The 25,846-nt window shown below is 34.6% G+C and overlaps 1 protein-coding gene across 2 annotated transcripts in view; it reads left to right on the forward strand.

Annotated features, from left to right (window-relative positions):
• The window catches only part of IFT74 (intraflagellar transport 74), a 35,756-nt gene extending 12,670 nt beyond the window's left edge, over nucleotides 1-23,086 (forward strand). For both annotated transcript variants that reach the window (XM_066569653.1, XM_066569652.1), the window contains exons 9-20: nucleotides 2,393-2,531; nucleotides 3,552-3,614; nucleotides 4,251-4,394; nucleotides 5,485-5,525; nucleotides 6,764-6,843; nucleotides 9,922-9,975; nucleotides 12,418-12,515; nucleotides 13,450-13,576; nucleotides 17,371-17,534; nucleotides 18,116-18,241; nucleotides 20,604-20,664; nucleotides 22,279-23,086. In XM_066569653.1, the coding sequence (XP_066425750.1) occupies nucleotides 2,393-2,531; nucleotides 3,552-3,614; nucleotides 4,251-4,394; nucleotides 5,485-5,525; nucleotides 6,764-6,843; nucleotides 9,922-9,975; nucleotides 12,418-12,515; nucleotides 13,450-13,576; nucleotides 17,371-17,534; nucleotides 18,116-18,241; nucleotides 20,604-20,664; nucleotides 22,279-22,394 (1,213 nt within the window). In that variant the 3' untranslated portion in view covers nucleotides 22,395-23,086. The remainder of the gene's footprint in view (nucleotides 1-2,392; nucleotides 2,532-3,551; nucleotides 3,615-4,250; nucleotides 4,395-5,484; nucleotides 5,526-6,763; nucleotides 6,844-9,921; nucleotides 9,976-12,417; nucleotides 12,516-13,449; nucleotides 13,577-17,370; nucleotides 17,535-18,115; nucleotides 18,242-20,603; nucleotides 20,665-22,278) is intronic.
• The last annotated feature ends 2,760 nt before the right edge of the window (nucleotides 23,087-25,846 follow it).

The raw sequence follows: 25,846 nt of genomic DNA on the forward strand, positions 1-25,846 counted from the left end.
GCATCACTGTAAGTCAGACATTTCTAGTCTCAAGGACATGCTGGATCATCTTGAAGCATTTAATCAGGAGTATTTATCATGTAAGAAAAGGAGAATTGCCTCATGTAAAGAGGCTATGCTGTAATGTGTCCACACACTTTAAATAGAGGGGGCTGGAACAGCAAGTTTCTTTCCTTGTCCTGTCTTGCACGCTTTAAATCTCTGGCAAAGATGAGAGAAATCCTATAGAGCTTGGAGACCTCACTGCCCTCAAGAGTGGTATTGCTATACATGTCGAAAACTGCATTCTCACTCTTTTGAAGGTTCCCATGATCTCCAGGAAAGGCACTGTGTTTGTATTCAAATACAAGCTCCCTCTAAGCCATATTACAATGTCTCCAGGAGAATTACATCTAGAGTGGAGATTTCTTCTGAAAATCAAAACCCTTAGCATTTTGTTGAATTTTTTACTGCACTTTCTCAATTTTCTTCCATGTCCGCAGTTGGGCTTGATTTGAGAGAAACTATCACTGCTGAGACCTTGCAACAGCTTTCCTAGGTCCACACTGAGGCATGAGGCGCACTCAATAAACAAGAAACATGAAAGCTCCCTGGCATCTCCTAGCTCCATGCCTTCCAAAAGGTCTTGGATCAAACTACTCATGTAGCTTAAAAAATCTCTTTTCCATTAACACATGTAACATAATTAACCATTTATAAACTGTTGTTCTTGCAGTGAGGGACTCATATTTGGACTGGGTCTGTATAAATTAGTTTTAGTCTCAAGAGGGTATTAAATTTAATGGCCATGCTAACATTAATGTTAGCATGACCTGCTAACCTGACAGAATTACATAATATCCTCAGTTTCTTGGAGATTATGGATCTTTCTTGGAAGCTGGTTGGAAGTGGTTACATTTTTGAAACTCTTTTGAGAATTCCTTGTAAGTGATGAATACTGTGGGATAAGGCTGAGAGAACTGGCATTGTTTAATCTCCAGAAGAAAAGGCTTAGTGGATATTTTATCGAAGTAAACACCTGATGAGCAGGGGTTGAGAAGATGGAGCTGATTCTCCTAAGGGCAGGAGAATGACTGAAAATGAAGAACAGCAAAGTCCCTTTAAATATCAGGAAAAACTCTTCTGTTTGTAAGAGTGAACAAACATCAAAGCATTGCCCAAACACATTGTGGTATATCCATCCTTCAAGATACTGAAAACCTAAAAAAAGACACTGACACCCTGCTCTAGGTGACAGTGCTTCGAGTAGTGCACAGGTTGGACCAGACAACCTTCAGAAGTCCATTCCAATGTCAGCTCTACCCTGCTTCTACAATATTTTTATTATTTCCTTACCCTGAAATTGTCATTGTGCAGTTCCACTATTTTGCTTCATCTCTTACACTTGAGGTCATTTTTGTCTGCAGTCTTTGATCCAATAGTGTCATTTACACAATTTACAACTTGTCATCTTGCAACTCAGGAAAAGTTAATGAAAAACAGATGGAAAAAAGTCCTCCAGGAAGGTATTTGTGTGATTTTGTAATTTTTAACAGGAGAAATCGCTCTGGAAACAAGCAAACCATTTTAGCAATCTTTCATGAACAATTAAGAGAATTAAGGTATACTCTTCAGGGTCTCAGTTTTAATTTTCTTTAAGTATGTTCTCAAGTTGACTCTCTAGCTTTCAGGAATTGCATAGAAATTACTAGACTTATCATAAAACAGTGAGAACAGTTCTTTATGTGTTTTTTAAGTCTGCTAAGACAGTTGCTTGTTGCTCACTATAGCTGGAATAGTAAAATTTTTGTATTTGCAAACTATCAATTTTCTAACAAGAATAAAGTCCTGATTCAAGAATGTAAGAAATACCTAATTTCCTAATTATTGCATAGTTAAAAAACTATAATTCTCAGACCTCTGAAACTACTCTCCATTCTAAAGTAATTAACAATTCTTTGCAAAGAGTAATCTGTTCGTCATCATCATCATCTGATGCTGTCAAATCCTGATATCTGTATTATATTTTCTTTATGTGCATTCACAAATTGCATATCTACTTCCTTACTTCAAACTGCTTGTTATTACTCCAGAAATTTACTGATTGAGAGGTAGTACCATACTTTTGTGAGTGTTGAGACCAATGCAGATAGACAATGTGGGAGTGTTGGAAAATACCATGTCGGTATTGCAAAGGCAGAGAATTCTTCATCTCTCTACTTTTGTGAATGTTTGTATTGCTAATTCAGTTCCAAGAAGATTGGATATGAGTTGGTAACACCCTTTTATAGCATCTAGGCTTTTTCTGTTACACTGAGCACTTCAGTGTAGCTGAAGGAATACTGGAGTTTGAAATGAGTGTTTACAATATGTATTTACCAGTAAAAGTTACAAAAACATTATATTTTTACAGCACAGAAAAGTTAATTCAAGCTGTAGAAGAAGATATCGAGCGTGAAAAGGTTGTGGCAGATGACATAATGAAAGACATGTCACAGGAAAATCAGGCTAAATATCTGGAGATAAAAGCTGCTAATGAGAAACTCTCACAGGTTGGCTTGTTCCATTATGCTTACCTAAAATATTTCTTAAACTGGCTTTTTTGGGGTTTAGATAAAATTTAAATATGGAAGAACTTGACAACAGAGTAATACAATAAAAAAGCTTGCTGGTATCTTAATCAATTGTAGATGTACCTGGAAATAAAGCAATTGGCTAAGACCAAGTGCTTTACCTTCTTATATTTCATACTCTAGGAAGAAATAATGTTCACAATTTTCTGTTTGAATTTAGGGTTTGACATGCAGTTTTTAAAAGCCACTGGGATACTTAGATGTTTCATCATGTGTAAAAAGTAGGAAAAAAGGAAAAATAACCCCAGAAATTTTTGTAGTTCATTTGAGTAGAAAGTTTTCTTCTTGTGTAAAAAAGTGAATCTGACTAGCTTTTTCTATTATTATTATTATTATCATTGTTATTGCATGTCTGAATGTATCCAAAAAAAATAACTGGGCTGTATAAAATGTTTGTTACTTCACTAATCCTTATGTTAACAACAGGAGCAACATTTCCAGGCTCTCTGGGACGATCTAGTTCAAGCATACTGTCTTAAAAGTTCCTTTGTATGGTGTGTACAGAGATGAGTTCCATGTTTCCTATCTGTCTTAGAATGAGCTGAATCAGTAGTCAGGGCTTACCTGTCTCTTTCTGGACTATGAAGAAACTGTCATGATTCAGATTTTAAAATTTGACTCTAAACTCCTGAAATACAGATAATAAATTCTACGAGTGGTACTGATTTAAAAAAAAAAAAAGTAGAAAAAGTGCAAACAATTTTTTGGTAGTAGCCCAACTGCAAATAACAATGATAAGAGTAATGGAAAGTTGGATGCTGAAAGCAAGTGTTTACTACATCTGAGTTATGTGAAGGAGTTGGACAGAGTCTTGTCTTTCAAATTTTTAAGAGCAGCAATGGGACAGTTTACAGCATTTGATACATACTAAGGTTTAGAGCAAAAAGTTAGTTGAGTAGTAATTTTTTATCTGAATTTTGCATTTTGCTTCCTCTTTAGGAATTGGTTGTTCAACAGCAGGAATTGGATGCACTAAATGTGAAGGAAGAGAGTCTAAGAGCTGTATGTATGATAGCAAGTGGTCTCTATACTAACCTTCACTGAATGCTAGTATAAAGAATAATACAATTGAAAAAATATGCGTCATTTCTTTTCCTTAAATTTTCACATACTGTAGGATCATGCTCTAGTATGGGAAGACAAATCTGCCTTTTTGGTTTCCACTAATAATTTCTAATCAGTTTTGGGTAAAAATATCTTAATGAGGGAATTTTTTTTCATATTTGGTCTTTCAGGAATAAAAGGATCTATGACCTGAAGCATACAGTCAGAAAGTATAATTTTCAAATACTGCTAGATATTTTTCAGTCCTTTTGAATGTTGTACATAGTTTGAAATCCCCTAGAAACTGTGAAGTAATAAATCTCCTCAGAAAATTGGCCCAAGGAGGAACTTGTAAATCAAGAAGTAACTGATTGGGAATATTCTATTCCAGAAAATGAAATATTGACAATATGGATTATAAATTTTACTTTTTATAAAATACTTTATAAAGTGCTTTTTACTGTCTCTGTGCTTTTTGTAAGAAATAAGCTTCACTTGCAATGTATAGGTAAGTGTTGCTTAACTAAAACATGATTGCCGCAATGCTCACTTCCCATCTAAAAACAGCTAGTAGGTGTTTGCTTTTCCCAACAGGAAATAGCACACTCTACGGTGAAACAGGAAGCTGTGCAGTTGTACGAAAAGCTCCATGAGCTCAAGGAACATCGAGATCGAATGATTGCTGAGGATAAGAACATGGAGTCTCCACAGGAGGAAAGAGAGAGATTACTAAAGCAGGCAAGAATAGAAAATGTTGTTACGTAAAAGATTCTCCAAGCCAGTATTATTAGGGGTGATAATACTTGAAAATACTTAGGTTTGAACTTTGCCTTTATTTGTCCTCTAGGCAGTGCAAATAATCTGACATTAAAAATAGTTGGGATATTTCGGGTCCAGCCAAAACCTGGAGACCTATTGTAGTGGGTTCAGAGGAGGGCTGTGAAGATAATCCCAGGTCTGGAGCACGTCTTCTATGAAGACAAGATAAGAGAGTTGGAACTGTTCATTCTGGAGAAGAGAAAGCTCTGAAGAGACCTGATAGCAAAGTCCAGTACCTAAAGAAGGCTTGTAAAAAAGTGGGCAAGTGACTTTTACACAGGCAGAAAATTATAGGATGGGGGAAACTGTTTTAAACTAAAAGACAGAAGATTTAGACTAGATGTTATGACAAAATTCTTTACTGTGAGGATGGTGAGGTACTGGAATATGTGGATGCCCCACCCCTCGAAGCGTTCAAGGCCCGGTTGGATGGGGGCCCTGAGCAACACGATCGAGTGGATGGCATCCCTGCCCATGGCAGGGCTGGGGTGTAGGAGGAAGGGTGAGTTGGAAACAGGCGATCTTTAAAGTCTCTTCTAACCCAAACCATTCTATTATTTTAAGAAAACAAATTTGGTATGGTGAGGTTTTCAGGTGGTTCACTTGCTCCTATTCATGAGACATGTTGGTTGGGAAAACTGATCCAGTTGAACAGCTCTTGTAACCTAACTCCAGAGAGTGTCCTTGTGAGGTACTGAACAGGTATACTAGTCCAGGAGTAATTGGAGCAGTTTACAATGGCCTATATTGTAACTGACCATTGATACTTTATAGATTATTGGTCTGAATTACCAATGATAAGTGTATTTCATTTTTTAAAGTATGATTTTTAAACATTTGGAAGACATAATGCTTAAATCTTCACTTTTTGTTGGACTGTGTCACAAATCTGTGATTTCAAATGGTAATTTTCTATTCCCTGTATTTTAAATTCAGATTTTTTTATAATTTTCCTTTTTTCATTTGTAGATTTAATTTTGTATGTTAAAGTTGTTGAACTTTTTTATAGGTTAAAGATGATAGTCAAAAAATTGCAAGCATGGAAAGACAGTGAGTAACTCTATTATACTGTTGCTATAAATTACATGTACACCCTAAAGACAAACGGTTGTGTTCCTTCACAAAGTCTATTTGTATAGACTTTTAGAACATCACCATATCTTCAAACCTGTACTAGTCTAACCTTCCATAGAGAATAGAGTATGTTCTTCTGTTTCAGGTAAACAAGTTTTATAGTGATAAGACATTTAGATCTGCATAATAAGATACTTCCATCCCTTGGGAACAAACCTTGAGAATATAAATTTGTAATAACACTAACTTAAACTTGTTTAAGGCTGAAGAAGACATTGATTTGTAAGGGATGCTCCTCTGAGACAGCTATGAAATTTAACCGTTATTACACTGCAGTCACATTTTTAAGTTTGTTTATGTGTTCTTAAAGCCTAAGAGTTACAAAAGTTCCATTCTAAAGAGTAGAAGGGCATTGCTTCTTGATTCTTAGGTACTGGGCCTTTCCAAAGACTGGCCAGAAAGTCAAGTAAATTTTATAATAAATAGTAATGTATTGAGGGGGAGATAAAAACAGTAAAATATTTTCTGGTTTTGAGCCTTTTGATTTCTCTTTCTTGAAAGAAAAACTGAGATAATTCATAAAATCTCTTATAAACAATATTAAATTCTTTTAAGCAATATTTCCAACTATAATTATTTGTTAATTTTTAATGCATTTTAATTGGATAATGAGTTGCTTAACAGAATTTTTTAATAAATATAATAACAAAGAATTATATTTGAGATTTTATGTAGAAATATGTTAAAGGTAGTTTCATTTCACACTTTGATTAATTGCATAGCAGAGTGATTTATTTCAAAATTTCTTAATGGATTTTTCTAAATACAGTTTAAGGAATACAGTTATTGTGGTTTAACAGTTATGTTGTACTTCTTTGAAGGTACAACAGTTATAATTGTAATTATAATTATAATTGTACCTCTAAGAATAGCAACCAGCAGAGGGACTAGTTGAGTAAGTTAAGAATTACTGATGTCTCAACAAAAATTGTTTTTTAATAAAAAGGACCTACAGAACTTCTATTTAATAAACAGAGGACTAAGTGACAGATGATTTACATATACCTTTTATAATAACAAGAATCCTGTTATTCTTTCGGGTTTGATTAAATCTATATTTTCTATTTTTATTCTTGACTTTTCAGTTTTGTCTAAAATAAAGTAAGTCTTTTATGACACAGTTTTAACCTTGACTTTCATTATCTATTTCTTAGGTTGGCAGAAGTAAAAGAAAAAATAGATTATTTTAAAAAGGTCATTCAACGACTTGATACAGATATGGAGAACCATCGAGGTAATATGATTAGAGTTGTAGCAGACTATGCAGAGATGCATCTGATTGTTCTATAACTGTTATGCCTAGGAGCTGCTTAAAATTTTGCAGCTTATGCAGTAAGTCAAAAACTCATCAGCATGAGAAGTTCTGTGCCTACAGGTACAGCCTTTTCTTTTCAGACATAACAAATGGGGAGTACCCACCTTTAGTGATACATTCAACAAGTTCATATTGAAAATTACCATATAAAATAATAGGACAGCTGTCTGGTTTTCTGTCCAATTTTATTTTTAATATTGTTTGGGGAACAGAAGTTTGTCTTACTGGAAGCACTGCAGAACAAACTCATATTTAGAAATGCTTTAATTAATTTTACCTTTTACATTATCTGTTACACTGTCAGCAAATGTGGAATTGAGGATATTTAATAGCAATGTGTAAAGTAGACTGAGTTCAGTATTATTTTTATCTGTCTTTGAAACTTCTTGGGTTGATCTTGGCAAGAAGAGTTTGTAAGCTGCCCGGTAATGGCCTTAGCTTACACTGACCTCCAGCAAACACATGCTGCTGATGCTTAGGCTAGGTTAGTTTGGAATTTGCCCTAGCACTGGAAGTTATGGTTCTGTGGTTACTTCCTCTTCTGGAGGAAGCAACTTCAGTTTGAGCATGGGCCCTTAAAAAGCTGTAAAAGGTTATAGATAAAAGGAAGATCCATGCACAGGAAAACCTTCTTTTGATTATAAGAAATCTTGTTCAGATAGGAATTAGATAAATATATGCTTGCATTCTGAAAGTCTTTACAAATTTTGTAACTTCTGTAGGATTGAGGAATTATGTTCTTCTTACTTTATGCCTTTTCTTGTGCAATCAACGTAAAATCTAGCTGTAAGTTTATTCCAGTTGAATAAATATCTAAAAATCTGCCTCTAAGCAAATATTTCAGACATCTGTTTATCATCTTTTGCATGGCAAAATATTTCATATTTCTACAGATACTTCATATTTTTGGAAATAATTTATTAAGACTGCATTATTAGCTTTGTGTTTCCAGATAATATCATTGCAAACTTTATTGTTCTTCAATTTTTCCTTTTTGTTTGGCTTGCAACCATTTTTTATTTTAACTTTGGAGAAATACAGAAGGTAAGAAGCGAGTCACTTTTCACATTTTATAGTTCAGTGCACGTGCACAGTCATTTGTTGCTTGACTGTCTCTTGTTTTAGAAAAATAAATTTGTTGAAGAAGAGTTTGAAGCATATGTAGGAAAAAGCACATGTTCTTTGTCAGCATATCAGAACCAGTCAGAATATTCACAATCAAGTTACTTAGAGTTATAATACAGAGGGAATTATACCTCTTTCTGTAACACAGAGGGACTAAAGATACTCATAAAGAGTATCTTTAGGACACAGAAATGTAAACTGCTAGTGCTGCCTTCCCTAGTGAATGGAGAGAAGATCACAGAGGGCCATTCATACTTCTGCTCTAAATCAGTATCTTGGTGTGTCCTTGAAATTCCTGTGCTCTCTCTCTCCCCAGTGACTTTACTTCTGGATCAGTATTTATTACATAGCATTCCCAAAATTCAGCTCCAGAGTTTTTAATCTAAATATCAGGTGAAATAGTCAGTAAAAAAATAGACATTTTAACAAAGGATTATTTAATATTTTAGGATAAAAATATTTCAGTGTTAGAAATATTTCTGAGCTGGAAAAAGACTAAACATACGATGTTGGAATAACTATTTTTAGGTTTTACCTGAAAAAATCTAAATAAGTAAATAATTCACCACTTATTACTTGGCCTGTATACTAGCAGTAAACTTTAATGATTAGTCAAAATCAGCATTAACTCATAATGCAACAGACTTAACCCTTCATACATTGAAGATGAGGTTAAGACAGTTGTGTATTAGTGGTGTATTTGAAAGAAAACTTACTGAAAAGACATCTCAAAATTGTGGACTTCAAGTATTTTTTTCTATAAACACTTGACAGATTATGTAACTCTGTTTCATGGCTCACCATTACTGGAACTCTTAAGAGTAGAGCAGGCTAAGTCATTAACTAATGGAGCCTTGCCTTGCAAAATGAGAGAGAGAGAGTCCAGCAAGGAGCAAAGCCGCGGCTGCAAGGAAGCTGAAGCAGAATTGAAGTCACTTACAGCCCCTCAGGTGTTCTTACTGTTTGTATATACCAGATAAAAAGGAAAGCATGGGGTGGGGGTGCACAAATAAAAAGTTCTAGAGAAATTTGCTCACTTTTATCTGTACCTATTTGATTCTTTTACTTTGTATCCTTTAAAATTAAAAAATTATGTTAAAAATAAAACAGACTCAATTAAAAATGTAGATGTTTGAAACTTAAAATTATTTCTAGGAAATGAATTGTCTCATCTTCTTGTGACAGATATATCAGGTGTCCCATTTTACTAATACTTAGAAATTAGGAGTTAATTATAATCAGTAGTTGAATTTAAAAATACAGTGTCTATGAATGGTATTCCTTATTTCTAATACCAGTATATTGAAGGTGTATGGAAATGTTTCCAACTTAACTGTAGAAAGCTTTCTGTGCATTTTATTTTCCTAGACCATTGCTCGTATAGTTCTCCTGTTTATTTCCTTGAGATTATCACTTGCAAGCTGCATATCCTTATGAAAGACCATTCTTATAGGTGAAAGTGCAGTTGAAGTGGCTCGTACATTAAACAGGACTGCAGAAAGTTTTAACTAATCTTGGTGCCCAAATACAAAGAAGCATTTGTTCTCCATTATTGAAATTCCCTTAACTTCAGAAACCCCTGTGAATTTCCTTTGCCCAAACCAAGTATTTATCTCCCTCCTATCTATCAGAAGTTGTAACCTTGAAAGGTTGTCAAAATTGTATTGAGGCTGATTTATCAGGCTATCTTCTTAGTTAATATAAAGATATATATAATATAGTTAGTTGAACTGACTACATTAAATGACATAGGATGAATCCTGTAGTTCCTAGGCATGTAGAAATTTTATTTTTGAAGCAGACATTTTACCTTCATGAAGGAATCCAGGCCTGAGACAATATAAAGTTAAATCAATGGTACATGTCTTGTAGGGGAAGAAAATTGGAAGTACAAGGAGTTGAAGAAGAGGGAAGAGAGCATGGACAGTAAGTTGTCTAATATTTTTTACCTAATATTGTGTATGTGTAGATATATATATATATATAAAATTAAGCCTAATTTCACTAAATTACAGGTTTTGTTTTACTGTTAAAAAAGTTAATTTATATCTGCAAAGAACTGGTGTGCTGATCTTTGCATAAAGTTCTGCAGTCTTGTTCTGCAGACAAGATAATTGATATCTTACATGACAGTCACAAATATTCAGAGCATCTTTCAAGGCTTTTTATAAACCATTAAATGTCTTAGGAACACAACTTTATTTTATGATAGGGAAGTTGTAATTAATGGATTGAGTGATTAAAGCAGAACTTCAGCATGGAAGACTGTAGATAAAATGTAATTCTATAAAATTAGAACTTCTCGTATCTATTTACTCAAGATGAATGTTTCTAAAGCTTTCTTACATGTCAAAAAGTTTTAATGTTGTAGAGACTTCAGTAGCAACTAAGAGAGGGTGAAAACAACTGACTTTAAGTATACCTTATTCCTTTCATACTGTAAGAGACAGCTTACCAAAAAAGTTGGTCTGTTACTCAGCAAAAGGGATAATGGTCAGTAAACATGCCATGGAGGTTCAAGGGATATAATACCTTTTTTTAAGTGTTCTCCAAAAATGTTCAATATAACTTATGGCTATCATGATACTGAGAAAAAGGTCTCAGCTGATAATAAAAGAAGATTAATAAAAAACACAGCAAGTTTCTGTGTTTTCAAATTGCCAGGTTTCCTGAGAAGCAGAGACAAAAGTTCACTTGATCTGGATTTTCCATATTAATGCAGATGGGGTCTGCAGGGCTTGACATTTTGGGTTTTGGTTCTGCTTCTACCCATCATTAAAGGTTATTGCTAGAGTTCTAGACCAGTTAGTGATTTGGGGGACCTGAGACCTGAGAGATATGGGGGAACATGCCAGGAGTCTTAAGGATGGGAAAAGAGAAATACGGTGCCTATGTAGAGGAAGAGGGGACAGGGAAATACAGGCCCATCAGATTAGTATCAATTTCCAGAAATAATTTGGGAAAACTATGCAAGCTAACAATATGTAAATATTACAGGAATGGGAATATGAATAACACTAGTATTGATTTGTCAAGTACAAACAAGTTTTTTTCCTTTTCTGGTGTCAGAAAAATACTGCAGAAAAAGGAAGATGTAGCAGATTATGTGTACTTTAACTTCAATATAACTTCTGCTGCCTTGTGGTCTTTTTAGAAGCAAGCTAGGCAAATAATGTCTATTAATTATTAATCTATATTGTGCATTAAGTTAAAAAAATCATTAGTTTTGAAAGATTCGGTGCCAAAATTAAAGGATGTACTAAGTGGGGTTTTGCAGTGTGTCGGATTGTCAGTGTGTTCAAGTTAGTCAGTATTTTCTTAATCAGTTGGATATTGGGAGAGAGTATCTGACAGAGCAGTTATAAAAAATGGTCCATCAGAAAAGCTGAAATCATGTTGGAGGACATAGTTAGAATTTAGTATATATCTGTTATGTTAGAAATCAATTACAAAGAAGTTTGGAAAGGACTTAGTGTAAGTTTCTACACTTGGATGGAGTAATCAACAGTGAAAATGCAGAGCAGAGAGCAATTCATTAGGTACAGCTCTGTGGTATAGCTCGGAGAATGAAAGACAAAGTGAACATGGCTGAGCAGTATCAAACTAACAAGGAAAATACCACACAGAAGATGTACATTGGAGTGTAATTTTTTTTGACAGCTGAAGTATTTTTTTCCCTGTGCATCAAATTCTTCAGATGGGAGTTCTGCTCATAAAGAAGGGGGCTGTCAGTCCTTAAGAAAGCTGATGGGAGTATGCAGAAAGCATGACCTGCAAGGAGATATAAAAAGAATTTGTCTTTTATTTTAGAAAATTTATGACAGTTGTCAAATGTGTAAAAAGGCTGTTTCAAATAATAATGGAATAGTTTATTTCTATATATGTGTGGAAGATAGAAAAGGAGTAGCATACCACTAGGTGCAGAAAGATTTCAGGTTGGATATTAGTAAAAACTTCCTACCAATAAAGCTTACCAAGCATTGAAATAGATTATCCAGGAGAACTGTAGAGTATGTATCAGGAGCTCTGTTTGTGAAGAATATAGACAAACATCTGAATTACAGACATAGAGTTGGCTTTGTCTTGGAGCAAGTGAATTAATTTGATGAGTTCTTGCACTTTCTTGCATTCAAGAGTTTTTATGAATCTGTGAAATGCACAGCATTCAAATGAAACAAGGTCAATAAGCTGACAAGTTTCAAGGTCTCTACCACCTGGCTTTTAAATAAACAATTACAGTAACCTATCTGAATAAACAATTACAGTAACCTATCTGTACTGCTGCCAATATAATACAAAGTTTTGATTGGAAACAACATTGCAGCCTTAAAAGTAAGAGCCTTCTTTTTCATGTTTGTTAATCCCTAGATTTTCTAGCGACTTTTGAAGATGTGAAGAATCAGGAATTGGAACGAAAGGCCCAAACAGAAGCCAACATTGTTGCACTCCTGGAGCACTTGAGCAGGGTAAGCATGTAGCATTTTCATCCTCCTTTGGCAAGCTAGGACTCCAGACGCACAAAACAGGAGGGTGGCTGGATAAAGAAGGATGGTGGATTTTATATATTTATATTTATCTACATAATTATCTCTTAAAATGATTAAACATTAAACCATGTACAGCCATAGTTAAAAAAAGGATTTGTTTAATTTCTCTCTTTTTCTAGGGGAAGAGTTTTGAGCAGTGTGTGATATTGTAACCAGAACAAAGGAATATTTTCATAATTTCTATAACTCTGCATCTCTGCTATAACTAACATTAATAATGATAAACATTTCCAAATACTGCAAATAAAACTGCTGCAATATTTTGTTTATCCACAGTTTGCAAAACTCAGTTCATGGGTTATTCTGTCACTAGTTTTACTGAACTAAAACTATTTCAGTTGTCCCTCTACTAAAAGTATGTCTGAACTACCCTGATGCATAATATTTAATGTAAATATTATAAATTAATAATGTAGCAGTTCAGAAACTGTTCCCATTTCTAGTCTGCCATTTTTCTCACTTTCAAGACTTGTATTCTTTTTAATGTTTTTGGCTCCCATGGATTTCTTATGTTATAGAAAACTTTCAACTGAGTAATACTTTGATTCTATGATTATTTTAATTGTCTCTTACCTCTTTCAATATAGTATACCATAAGGTGTATTTTAGGCACTGTCACTTACTTTACAACAGACCTATATGACAGCACAGTTTATATTTGCTGCATATTTATTTCATCTGTACTGGCCTGTCAATACATCTTTTATCAGAAGTTGGCAGAATGCAAGTCATTCACTTTTAAATCACCCAAATAACAGACAGTGTCATAGGACAGGAGAGTTTCTTACTTATCCAGTTAGCAGTTGTTGTTTCAAAAATACAGCATGTTCATATCGTTGTTGGTAACACACAGAATCTGAATCATATGAAACAAATTTCATCTGTTACCAATCAAGAGCTGAAGATTATGCAGGAAGACCTCACTTTCAAATCAAATGAAATGCAGAAATCACAGAGCACTGCTAAGAATCTGATTACAGGTGAGATCAGCGAATTTTCTAATTAATTCCTTAAAATAATAAAGACTACCTGCATTGTTACACTGATATCATGTAGAAGATTTCCAATTATTAGATATCAAGTGATCTCCAAATATTAAAATGCAGTGATAAGTTCACAAATTGAAATGCTTCTGGGTAACAAGTTATTTATTTTCATCAATTTATTTCTATTTGTTTCATTTATTTATTTATATATATATTATCTATTAGATATTGTATACTATGTATTTATAATAGGTATGTATACTTATTTATATTTACCTTACTATGATCACTAAATTATCATCTTCCTTGCACAGATATATGTTTAACACGTGTATTTCAATACAGGCGTTGAATTGAGCTAGAATTTTATTTTACTAATACTTGCCTCAAAATAAGATCTTCCATGATCTTGATAGAGTGTTTAGTAAACTGAAACTGAGTCTTGCACATTTATCTAACCATGAATTATTTGTAAATGTAGTTCTTAGTATAACTTACTTATGGTTTATGCTTTTCCAAATGGATATGTTCCACAGGCAATTAACTGACAACAGTAAATAGCTCTCAAATCCCAAAGCTTCGGTTCTGCCAAGTGAATATTCATTTTGACTTTGTTTTCTAAACACTCAAATACTTATTAACATCTTGAGGATGTTCTCTGTAATTTCAAAAAGCAGACAGTAGTTTAATTTCATTCCCATAAGAAGTATCTCTTTAGTTCGTTATTTGCACTGTTTATTCTGTGTCTTTGCCAATATCATTATTGGTTCAGCAAACCTTTCCTTGTTTGTTTGGCTGAAAGGAAGGGGCAGGAATTAAGAACGTTAAATCATTTTCTTAGAAGGCTGTTTCATGTTGTACTTGACAGTAATTTTCAAAATAGGAGCCAGTATTGTGACTTCAAAGTAGTTACGGGCAAATAAGTTATTTGGCACAAAATTTTAGAGAAATTGATTTTCTGTTGTGTGATTTAATACAAAATAACTCATTTTGCAGTTGTAGTGTAGTTTGAATTTTTGGGCCTTATATTAAAAGTTCAAATATGACTTTTTGTTCTTCCATATAAGCATCATTTCTGACTGTTTTCCAATATAAGGATGTTTTGGTAGCATGTAGTACTATAGAGGCATTATTGAAAGAAAAATTTCTTTCTCTGTAAGGGAAGAGGAGCAAGTTACAGTACATAATGTTCAGCAGACAAGTTATTCCTAAGTAAATGTCTGACAGCTGGGATTCACAGATAGTATAACAAACAAGATTCCTTCAGAAATACAGTGAATGCTCAATTTGCACAGTTGAGGTTCCTTCTAATCTTTGAACTATAGCACAGCCATCTTCAGAATTCTTTTGTTATGATTAAAATCTGGATTTCCATATTTTCTTGTCATAACAAAGATATAAAAAGTCCACCAGCAGAATCCTTAAAAAAATAAAAAAGAAAAGGAAATCGTGAAGGGTAAACAAAAGTGCTGATGGCATAGTTTCCCAAAAACATTTCCCTGGGTCACTGTAGTTTGTTCTGAGAATTTGCCACTGTGTACACACTGCATGCTAGATGCTGCAACTTCATGGCCTATCAGAAGGAACTGGTCTGCATCCTCTTCCTGTCTCTTCCCCTAGAGGAATTTTGAGGTTTTTTCAGTTTTGAGGTTTTTTCATTGAGTCTGCTGCTGGATAAGGATAAAATTTTCCCCTTCCAGTTTTGTTCTTTTTCTCCAGAAAGTGTGAATGGATAGGAATATCCATTGCAGTCTCATCATTGCTTGTATTAGAAAGAGCAGTCCAAGAAATTTTTTTGCCTTTTTGGCATTTGGGTTGGCGCTAGTCTTTACATGTAAAATAAATTCCAACTGGTCAACTATGTATAATTTTAAAATAACAAAATACAGATATTAGAACAGCTATATAAAAATGCTGTGATCAGACCCAGGTAAATACTCATGAACATCTATAGTTGTTTTCTGTTATTTCTCTCCAATCTGAATCTATTTTTTAATTTTATTTTTTACTGTTTCTGATCTAAAACTCTCATTTATTAATTTGTCTTTAAACCACAGTACTCTAGGAACAAGAAAGGAAAGAGGTGATCTGTTCAGTTGTGGTTTACAATCTGTCACTGACCAATGCCAGAAACTTCATTGTGAAAGACTAAGCAGTTATAAAATATTGTAGACACACTGAATGTGTTTTCCTAAGTCCTTTGCAGTGGAAGGCAGACTGTGAATTACTTACATGTGAAGCAATCAAAAATATTATAATTTAAAATACTTCTTTTAATTTGCATGGGAATTGTTCATATTTATATAAATGCTCCTTGCACATAGAGGACACTTTCAATCTTACCTTATGGATAAGCTTTCCTCAGGATAATTGCAAATGGTACAGAAATCTTGGTTTGTCCTTTTATTTTGAGGTTCCTAAAGAAATCATGAAAGCACTCTGTAATATGCCAGAAATGTCGATAAAAGTGAGTGTTTCACTCTAAAATATAAGTATATGGCATATAAATACACAAGCAGAGAGATGAGTAGCAAAATCTTGCTCTGAATGTTTTGATCAGGTGAGATTTTCCCATGTAAGTCCACTGGCAGAACTATACCCGTAGTTTTTGAAAAGGTGAACTCTTCTTCTATCACATGGACACACCTATTTTCTTCTGCCTTAAAGATTTATGCTGCCATGATTAAACTGGGGAGGAAATTTTCTCTCCTTTTTTCAGCAGATCAGCACAAATCTCAAGATGCAAACATATGCCAAGAAAAGGTTTTTTGTGCAGTCTCATCCCTCTCAATAGCCCATGTTGCCTGATACTTTGGAATGTAGGAAGAAAACTGCATTATCTCTGTTGTTGTTCTGAGTTAGACACAGATCTGAAACATAAGATGATATAGCCATGTGTTCAATGTTCAGGAATGTGAATGAAATACAATGACAGGTCAGATCACAAAACCATCCAAACTAAGTCTAGCCAACATCTAGTCCTTCCTGACTCTGGGTAAGTAACTTACCCCAAGACTGAGTCAAAGTACTTTTATTACTTTGTGTAGATATAGTTTTTTCTCTCCCACATGTCTGGACAGTTTCAGTCTCTACCGTCCTCTTTATGTCATAATCCACCCACAGTTCTAATTCCTTTAATTACGTAACTCTGCTATGTTTTTAATGGCATCTCAGAAGTTAATGCTATATATTGTAGCCTATGTTGATGTTGTAAGCTGTGACACTTCTTTTTTGAAGAATATATGAAGAATATATGAAAATGTTTTCCTCTACAAAGCAAATGTTTACAGCAAGTTTCACTATTTGTTGTCCAAATCAAGTCTTATCCATATTCAAGCACCACAAATAAAAAGAACATGATGCTAAAAAACTCATAAAAATACTTCTTTGGTTTGTCTGTGTTCTGTCTGCACTTCTATTGCATTGCAATAAACTTTTTGTATGTTATCACCACTGCTTTAAGATTGTGGTGCTTTAATTTATTGCATGGTGCTATAAACATTACAAATAGAAACACTGTGATACAGATCATCACATTTTCATTATTCTTCACTTATGGATTATAATATAGTAATTGTAGTGTGTAGTGTGAGTCTGACTTGTGGCATGTTGTGAAGATCAAATTTTTTGTTTCCTTCACATTAATAACTCCCAAAAATACAAAAAATCAGAAGTATATTTAGGAGCTGTTTATATTGGTTAAATATAGCATAAATGTTTATGTAATGGGCTGTGTATTTTGAAACAAAAAGTACTGTTAATTAGAGATTGTGTTTCTGGTGATCTAGAGAGTCAAAAACTGCAGCTGGACCTACAGAAGATGGAATTGTTGGAGGGCAAGATGGTTGGTGAACTAGCTTCTCTTAAAGACAAAATTGAACAGACAAAAGCAGAGCTGGAGATCTACAATAATTTGCCAGCTCTGAAAGCATCAGGAGAAGAAAAGAAAAAGGTAATGAAAGGGATGAAACAAAGTGTGTGCTTTTGAACAGTTAGTGGAGGGGAATCCAGTTTTGTGACTGGCAGTCCTTCTGACAGCTGAAAAACACATCAGTGCAAATTAATCCAAATACTATTTTGCTTATATGTGTGACTTGTTAACTGGGCACATGTAGCAGGTATTCAGCTGGGTATCTTTTAATAACTGCTTTCCACAAAATTTCCCCTTTCTATTTTCATGATTCAGCTAAAGTCTTATGCAGTTTATGACTGCCCATATCTTTGAATTTAGTAATCTAACACAGAACACAAGCAAAAGAGAATTTCCTACAAATTCTTAATAACAGCATTCCCACTAGTGCTCATACAGTATTGTCTAAGCATACAACTTGGTCATAATCATTGATTATTATTTTTGGGATAGAGCATGCAGTGCTAGAGAAAAGCATGTGAGTTCTTTACGCATATGCATGTGATCTTGTTCTAAAAGGAAAAAAATACCATCTTAAAAGGTAAATTAAAGTAATGTGCTTGAAGCCCACATCAAATGAACTCATCCATTAATCAGTTTCTCTTGGGTTTTTCCCTAACTAGAAACTCGAGGACGACAAAGAAAAATTAACAAAACGCAGTCGTGCTTTTAAGAAAATAATGGAGCATTTGAATACAGAGTATGAGACACTAAAGAAGGAGCTGCAAGAAAACGAGACCCATTCTCAGGTATAGGTCAAGTTACATATTATTCTTTCAGTTGTTTGTTTCTTGGTTTTGGCTTTCTCATACACATGAAGCATTGTACAGGCAGAATCTGTTTGTTCCTTCTCAGTGAGTTTTCTAAGTCATGTGTTGTAAGTGTGTAACTGTATTTGCTGTTTTCAAACAAAAGGTAATATTGTGCCAACAAATGACTTGTAAGCTTTGGATTATTAGCAGAGATCTTTCTGAGCTAAAAGTTATGTGAGTCCTTTGTTTAAGTGTTTGTGTTAATCTTGCTCAGAACTCTCTACCTTCTGCCCTTCCTTTGCTTAAGTAGTTTGAGGACGAACTTAGAAAGAAACAGGGAAAAAAAAGGTCACTGCTAATTAGCTAAGATCTCTTTTGCTTTTAAAGTCGTTGTGATTTTTTTTTTCCTTTAAATCTGTACTATTAATTCCATTTTCCTTTTTCCAGTTCTGCTCCTTGCAGGCCACTGAAGTTTTAGAGTCTGTTCACATTTAAACAACTTTGGTATATATGTATATTTTATTTCAAAAGTGAATCGGGAAAGATGTTTATAACTTCTTTCATTATAAACACACATAAAGTGCTGTCATTTTGGCAGCAGAACTTTACTGGTAAATATGTTTGAATGCACAGAAGAAAAATAGATAACCTTAAAATAAGGTGGAAAGGGAAACTGATTTTTTTTAATGCATTTCAGTGTGTTTTATTGATTTATGTTGTTGAGATATTTGTCCTTTAGAACTGTTCTTTTTTCTAGTACAGTCAAAAGCTGAAGGTCATATTGTACATGTTTAAGTTGACTTTCTTTTGAAATTAATGTTGTGGAGCAGATGAGAAGACTTAGCTCTGACTGAGGCATATGTGTCCATTTGTAGCATAGGATTATGATAATCGTTCTAGGCTGGTGACACAAATCCTCAAAGCTACACGCCAAAATGTGAAAGACTTCAGGTACTGTGAATCTTTTTTGCCAAGATCAGATTCTGGGGTTTAGGTAAATTAGAAATGCATACTCAGTGTTAAGACACTTGCATAATGAATCTAAGCATTTTATATAAAATAGTAGTTGTATGTAATTTCTTCAGTTCATTAAATGTGGCAGTTCTATTTTTATGTGGGTGAAAAGGATTTGTTTCTTTACTTTTTATGCCCTAAGTGTAAAAAAATGAGGGTGAATTAAGGTATGTCTTATAATAACTGATTATTTGACATTCGTCAAGCATTTTGAGGTACAAGTAGTGTTCATAAATGTGGAGGACTTGGGCAATTTTGCAAGAGGTCAGCTGGTCGTCAAGCAGTTACTGTAAAAATACACTGAATCTTTCCTTTTCTCTGTGCAAGATAACATGTATTTCAGTTCCAGGCTCCTTTGCTGGCTGTGTTATGTGCAGCAATGTCTACCAAAAGGACAATAATAATTCTAATTAGCCAGAAATACCTAGTCTTGGAAACAAATGATTGCCTTGTTTGCTGCAAACTAGTACACTAGATAAACTGATTCTTACTGTTAAGGTTTGAATTATATGGAAACTATTTTCATCTCTTCCAGCTTAAGGAGAGCTTTAAACTAAAATACTGCAATATTTTCCTTATTTATTACCTTAGTTTCCACTTAAAGTTTAGTCTCAGAATGGTTTTTAGTTTTACTTTTAAAAATAACATCTTCATATCTTGAAATGCAGAACCTTGAACAGTAGCATCAGAAAAACAAATATAAAATTGTATTGTAAGGAAGCAGCCATCAATATAATGTCCACATTAGTTTCCTGTTGATGCTGAAAGTATTGAAGGAGTGCCAGCGCTGAACCCACACTCCTACAATCTTCTCGCTGCAGCTCTGTTCTTATCACAACTTCTGGCATCAGACAGGAAACTTAACTATGGAAGTAAGGAAGTTTCTTCTGTGTAGTGCAAAGTCCAAGACAGTGTCAGGAAATATTGTATCTCTGATGATTTTAGATTTTACTGATTCTAAGAAGAGATCCATCTAAATGATATGTGGAGCATAATTAGAATTAGTATCTCCCTGAATTGTTCACCTTTTTACTTCTGACTTGCCTGTTAACTTTCTTATATGACAAATCTTGAATTCTCATCTGATTTTTTCATCTCTTGCTGCAGTTGCAGAGTGTTTTTATACAGATGGATTATAAAGTGCTAAATTATATATGCAGGGTAATCAGCAGCAGCTTTAAAAGCATTTTGCCATTGTTTCTCATTTCTGTGGTTTTTATGTGAAATAACTTTAATCTTATCAGTTGATAGAGTACAAGGTACTGATACAAAATTATTTATGTAAATATATGTGTAATTATTACCATTTTAATTTTTGGCTCTTTTTGTGGTTTTGTGTTTTCAGCTTACAAATTTGGAGAGGAAGTGGCAGCACCATGAGCAAAATAACTTTATGATGAAGGAATGTATCCTTTTCTTTAAGAAGTAAGAGTCAAATTCACACACTGTATTAATTGAGGAAGAAGTCTGTTTCCTCCAGCAGAACAAGACAGGATGGAATGGGCTGCAAAAGACAGGGGAGAATGGGAAAGGCAATCCTTTGCAAATATCTGCTTAGCTGATAGATATTATATATAGCGAAACTTGCATGTGTTGTCTGAAAGAGTTTTACGGAGTCCTAAAACATAAGTTTTACCTTGCGGTCTGGAATTTTTCCTTCTTTCTTAGGTTTTCTGCAAGGTTACATATAAAGTTTATCTTCCCATCTCTCCAGTCTTATCTGATATTAATCTGCCAGCGTAACATTGTTTAAAAACATGCTGGGGTAGAGGAACTATCTTGTAGTTCTCTATGGAATTCAGATTAACAAGTTGCATTGCAGTAATCATGTCAGCAAAATCATTACTTGCTGATTTGCAAATGGCTTTCATAAGATAGTTTTTGAAGTTAGGAAAAGCACTGAAATTTGTTTTAATTAAAATTGATGATTCTTCTCATCTGGTGCTATTTTTCTATTTTTCTCCTTATTTATTATAGAGATCTGAATAGGACCAGGCTGTGCTTTTATTTTATATTCTAGGGACAGTGAATTCACTGCAATAAAATTACTTCTTTAAAATTATTTAAGAAACAAATTGTTATTTAAAAAATCTGAAATCTCTAAGATGCACAAAATCACTGTTACATGATTACAGTACAAATGTAATTGGTAAAAGTAATGTCAAAACTAGACCCCACCATCTAGTGTAGTGTGTTGAGCAATTAAAATGGCATGGGGATATATTTCAGGCAATTCTGTGTTAGGCTAGCCGTCACAGAAATAATACTGATGATGATGATAATTATTTAGTAAATAATGCATATACATATAGCTACATGTATACATATAATGTTGTTTTCTGCAAATACCAAATATCCCATTTCTCAAATCTGCTACATGCTCTAATTCCTGGAAAAATATCTGAAAAAAGTCTTGGATAGTGTAATATAGTTGGAGCCACCTCCTCTTTGAAGGAGGCTCTACAGGAATATTTTATTAAGGCAATACTCTTAAACACAGTTTTTCTCAACAGAAAAGATTTTAAAACAAACCAAGAAAAAAAGTTGATCAGGATATTAAAATATCTCCTAACTTAGTATAAAACATTGCCTATCCAACTGCAGACCCTTATACAGAGTACTTACATCTTCTTGGGCTACTGGAGCGGGGCTGCTTTCTTGGACTGGGACTTCTGTGATTTGGTTTGCAATGTAACAATAAGCAGAGTCCTTCATGAGGAACTTATTGCCTACATATATATATATATATATATATATATATATATATATATATATATATATATATATATGTGAACAAAAGTGCCTTAGGTATGTAATCGCTCCTTTTTTCTAAAGTGCTTGTTGTGAGATGGCAGCTAGTAAATAAGTGTAGATCTTTTAGCCTGGTCAGAGTTTTTTCCACTATTTTCATCCCTTGACAGTTTTCACAGAAGGAAATGTATGGTCTTGTGGTTCCCTTGTGATCTGTGATTATGCTCATATTTATACTGGCAGTTTGTTTCCTTAATTCTTTTAATCAGTCATAGCAACAAAAAGTCAGGAGAGTGATTACCAGCCAATAATGAAGAATTCGAGAAAGCTGGTCAAAGAATACAACAAAGCTCTCATAGAAGCTTTACAGAACACCAAGAACTGAACCCAGGCATTTCCTTCCTGCCCGAATGGACCAACAATGAGAGATGTGCAAAGGCTGTGTGGAAAGCTGGACTACTGAGATAATTTATTCACCACCAGGGTGGAAGATAGAATTATTTTTCCAGGTTTTTAGAAGTTACAGGTTTTAATACTATCTCTCCTTTTGCACTGTTTAAAATTTTTGGAAATAAACATCTGAATTTTAGAAACAAAAAGGAAATACTGCCCAATGAGTTACTGAGGCCCATTGCTGAATTGCATCTCAAATGTGAAATTTTAGTCTGCTTTACACCCTGAATTTCTAATTGCCTTGTAGTCCTACCCCTGTCAAACAGAACAGGACTGCTTGACACGCTGTCATATGCATTATTCTAAATTAAGTGCATAATAAGATAAATGGTAACATCAATATACCATACCTATATATAGCAATTTATACCAAGTAAGGAAAGCATCTAAGGATGACAAGCATCTTTTAAAGTCAAAATTGCTTCATAGTGTAAAATCTTACAATAAAAGCAAATGCCAGCAAATTTTCATTTCCTAATGGAGACTTAACTTTGTTATTTTTTAAAATGTAATTATAAAGAGCAAACTCTGATAAAAAGTAGTGAAACATAGCTAACACTGATTTTATGTGAAGCATTTTACTGCTGTAGTATTCACCAGTAAAGGAAATAGCAGAGAAACTTATTTGTATTTTCTGCAATGTGTTTTTCCCTCCAGTTTCAAGCAGAGGGAAACCTCTGACAAAAATCTACAAGGAAGGGTTTCAACATAGAATTAAAACAGGGCTTATATATAGAAAATAACAATGTGCTTTATGATACCAAAATTTCAGAAAACATTTAGATTAAAAAAAAGTTCCATTTATATATTTGTCTCACATTCTACCTGTAATGTATTTTATAAATTGCTTATTGATCATTTCTTTCACCTGGTATATTGTAAGCTAGTCCCGATCAAATAGAAATAGCACAGTTGCCTATAGATAGAAATCTTACCTGAACAGTAAGCTAGTCTTATAGAAAGAAACTACAAAAAAGCAGTGGGATCTGGATTTATAGTTGTTCTGCTCTCTTAGAAAAGTTTTCCAGAAAAGAGGTGGACTATGTGCCTCACTTCATGAAACTGGAGTAGAGAAATTATTAGGAAATGTTCTGAGCCCATTAAAATAGTTCTGTATTTTGTCACTAAATTTCCTCAAATCTATGATTGTCTTTTTGAGTATAAAAAGATCTGTAAGCTAAAAATACTGAAGATTTGTGCAGAAAGCACTGTGTTTGCTAATTCAGCACACTGAATAATGTTGCTGTATATGTTTAGAATATTTAGAGATAATGGAACGGGATTTCTATAAACTAAGGACTGTTATCTAGGGGAAATTCCCACTAAAGTCTCTTCCTTCCTGTCAGAATTTCAGTTATTCCAGAGAAAGGTCATTATTTGCAGAGATAAAGTTGAAGTCTAATATTCTCACCAATCAAACCATCAGCCAGAGAGATCACCTCCTGAATTCCACTTGTGCTAGAATAACATAATGCAATGAACAATGGAAAAAAGCTGCAGACTGAATAAATAGATTGCTTTGACTTTGCTTTCTCTCAGGGCAGGGGAAGGTTTTATTCCTTGGTAGGGATTCTGTAAGGTAGCATGGTAAAGCTTACAGGTTTTTGCTATGTTCCCAGGAGATGCCTGTCATGAAATCCCTTTCTCCAGCATGCAGTTCTGTTCCTTGTTCTACTGAAGGATCTTCAGATAACCTGTTTCTTTGTAAGAATCTCATCACTCAGTCTTTCTCTTAACAATCCACCCATATGCTCCTTGATAGCAGTCATGGCTGAAAAGAACTGTATAGATTCAGAGTGGTAAGCTGTGTGGCAAGTGTTTCATCTCCCTCTGGAACATTATTAACTCACTCCTAGTAGTGAGCTCTGTAAGTTGTACCCTTACGTAGTTTCTCGAGTGAAAATCACTTGTGCTTTAACTCTTTCTATATATATATATTTTTTTTTCTTTTCTTTTTAATACAGTTTGAGTACCAGACAATGTTTTTTCACTGAAGCTCCTGTGTGTACGTCAGGACATGAATTCAGTAACGCACATCTCTCTCTCTACCCAGACAATCTTTTATTCATTTTATGCTATGACTTCAGACTGAGAGGACATGAATTAACTGTCAACATCTGCAGAGCGGAGATACTTAAAATCTCTTCTGCTCACCTTTCTCAGCAGGGCTGAGTAAGTATCACCTCCCTCAGTCTGCCTGGCAGTGCTCTTCCTAACTTGCCCCAGAATACTGCTGGCCTGTTTTGCTGTGCATTGTTGGCTATCAGTCAGTTTGGTGTACACCAGGAAGGGCCCCAAGGTGCTTCTCAGTAAAGCAGGTTTCCAGCCACTCAGCCCTCAGTGTGCATGGGTGCCTGGATTGTTCCTCCGCAGGGGCAGGACTGTGCATGCATCTGTGTGAAATTCCAGTGTGTGGAACTTCATTACATTCTCGGCTGCCCACTTCACCTGTTTAGATCCCTCTGACCAGCACTACACCCATATGGTGTATCAGCCACTCCTCCCAGCTTTGTGTCATCTACAAGCTTCCTGAGGGTGATCTCTGACCCATCATCCAGGTCATTGGTGAAAAGGTTAAACTATATTGCGCTCATATTCATGGTTGTTGCATTCCACTACTGGCTGGCCTCCAACTGGACTTCAGGCCACTGACCACACAGGGAGCCCCAAGCCTGCTTATGTAACCATACTTTATCAGTTTATCTGTGAGGATTTAATGGAAAACTCTGGCAAAGACCTTGCTTATGCCGAGGTAAACAACATCCACACCTCTCTCCTTGTATATTATTAGTTGCCTCATTGTGGATGGCTATCAGATTGGTTAAGCATAATTTCTGCTTCATAAGTCTGTGCTTCTTGCTCACAATCAATTTCCCATCCTTCATGTGTCTGGAGATCGTATCCCCCCTTAGTTGCTTCACAACTTTCTCAGGGATTGAGGTGAGGCTGACCAGTCTGTCATTGGACAGATCACTCTTCTTGCTCTCCTGAAGTGACACATTCTAGCTTTCAGTACTCAGAAGCCTCTCCCTTACCACCATAAAATAAAAAAAGTACTCAGGAATGACCTTGCTATGCCTTAAGTCAGCTATCTCTCTACACATGTGGGTGCATCTCAACAAGCTCCATGTAATTACATGTAGGCAGTTTGTTAAAAGTTCCCTTACCTAGTCCCCCTTCAGTAGGATGCCACTGGGGCATTAGGATACCAGGTTTGACAATTACTGTCACTTCCACATCTCACTTCAATGGCACACTGTATGAAAAGAAGCATTTCAATTCAAAGCCTTCAATCAAAGCATCTGTTTCTGCCATGTTGTTTGTGCTTGAGAACGAGCACAGGAATTACTGCTTTTGTTCCCAGCTCATGATGGCATGACAGTA

The sequence above is a fragment of the Molothrus aeneus genome, chromosome Z, assembly GCF_037042795.1.
Source record: "Molothrus aeneus isolate 106 chromosome Z, BPBGC_Maene_1.0, whole genome shotgun sequence".
Lineage (NCBI taxonomy): Eukaryota > Metazoa > Chordata > Aves > Passeriformes > Icteridae > Molothrus > Molothrus aeneus.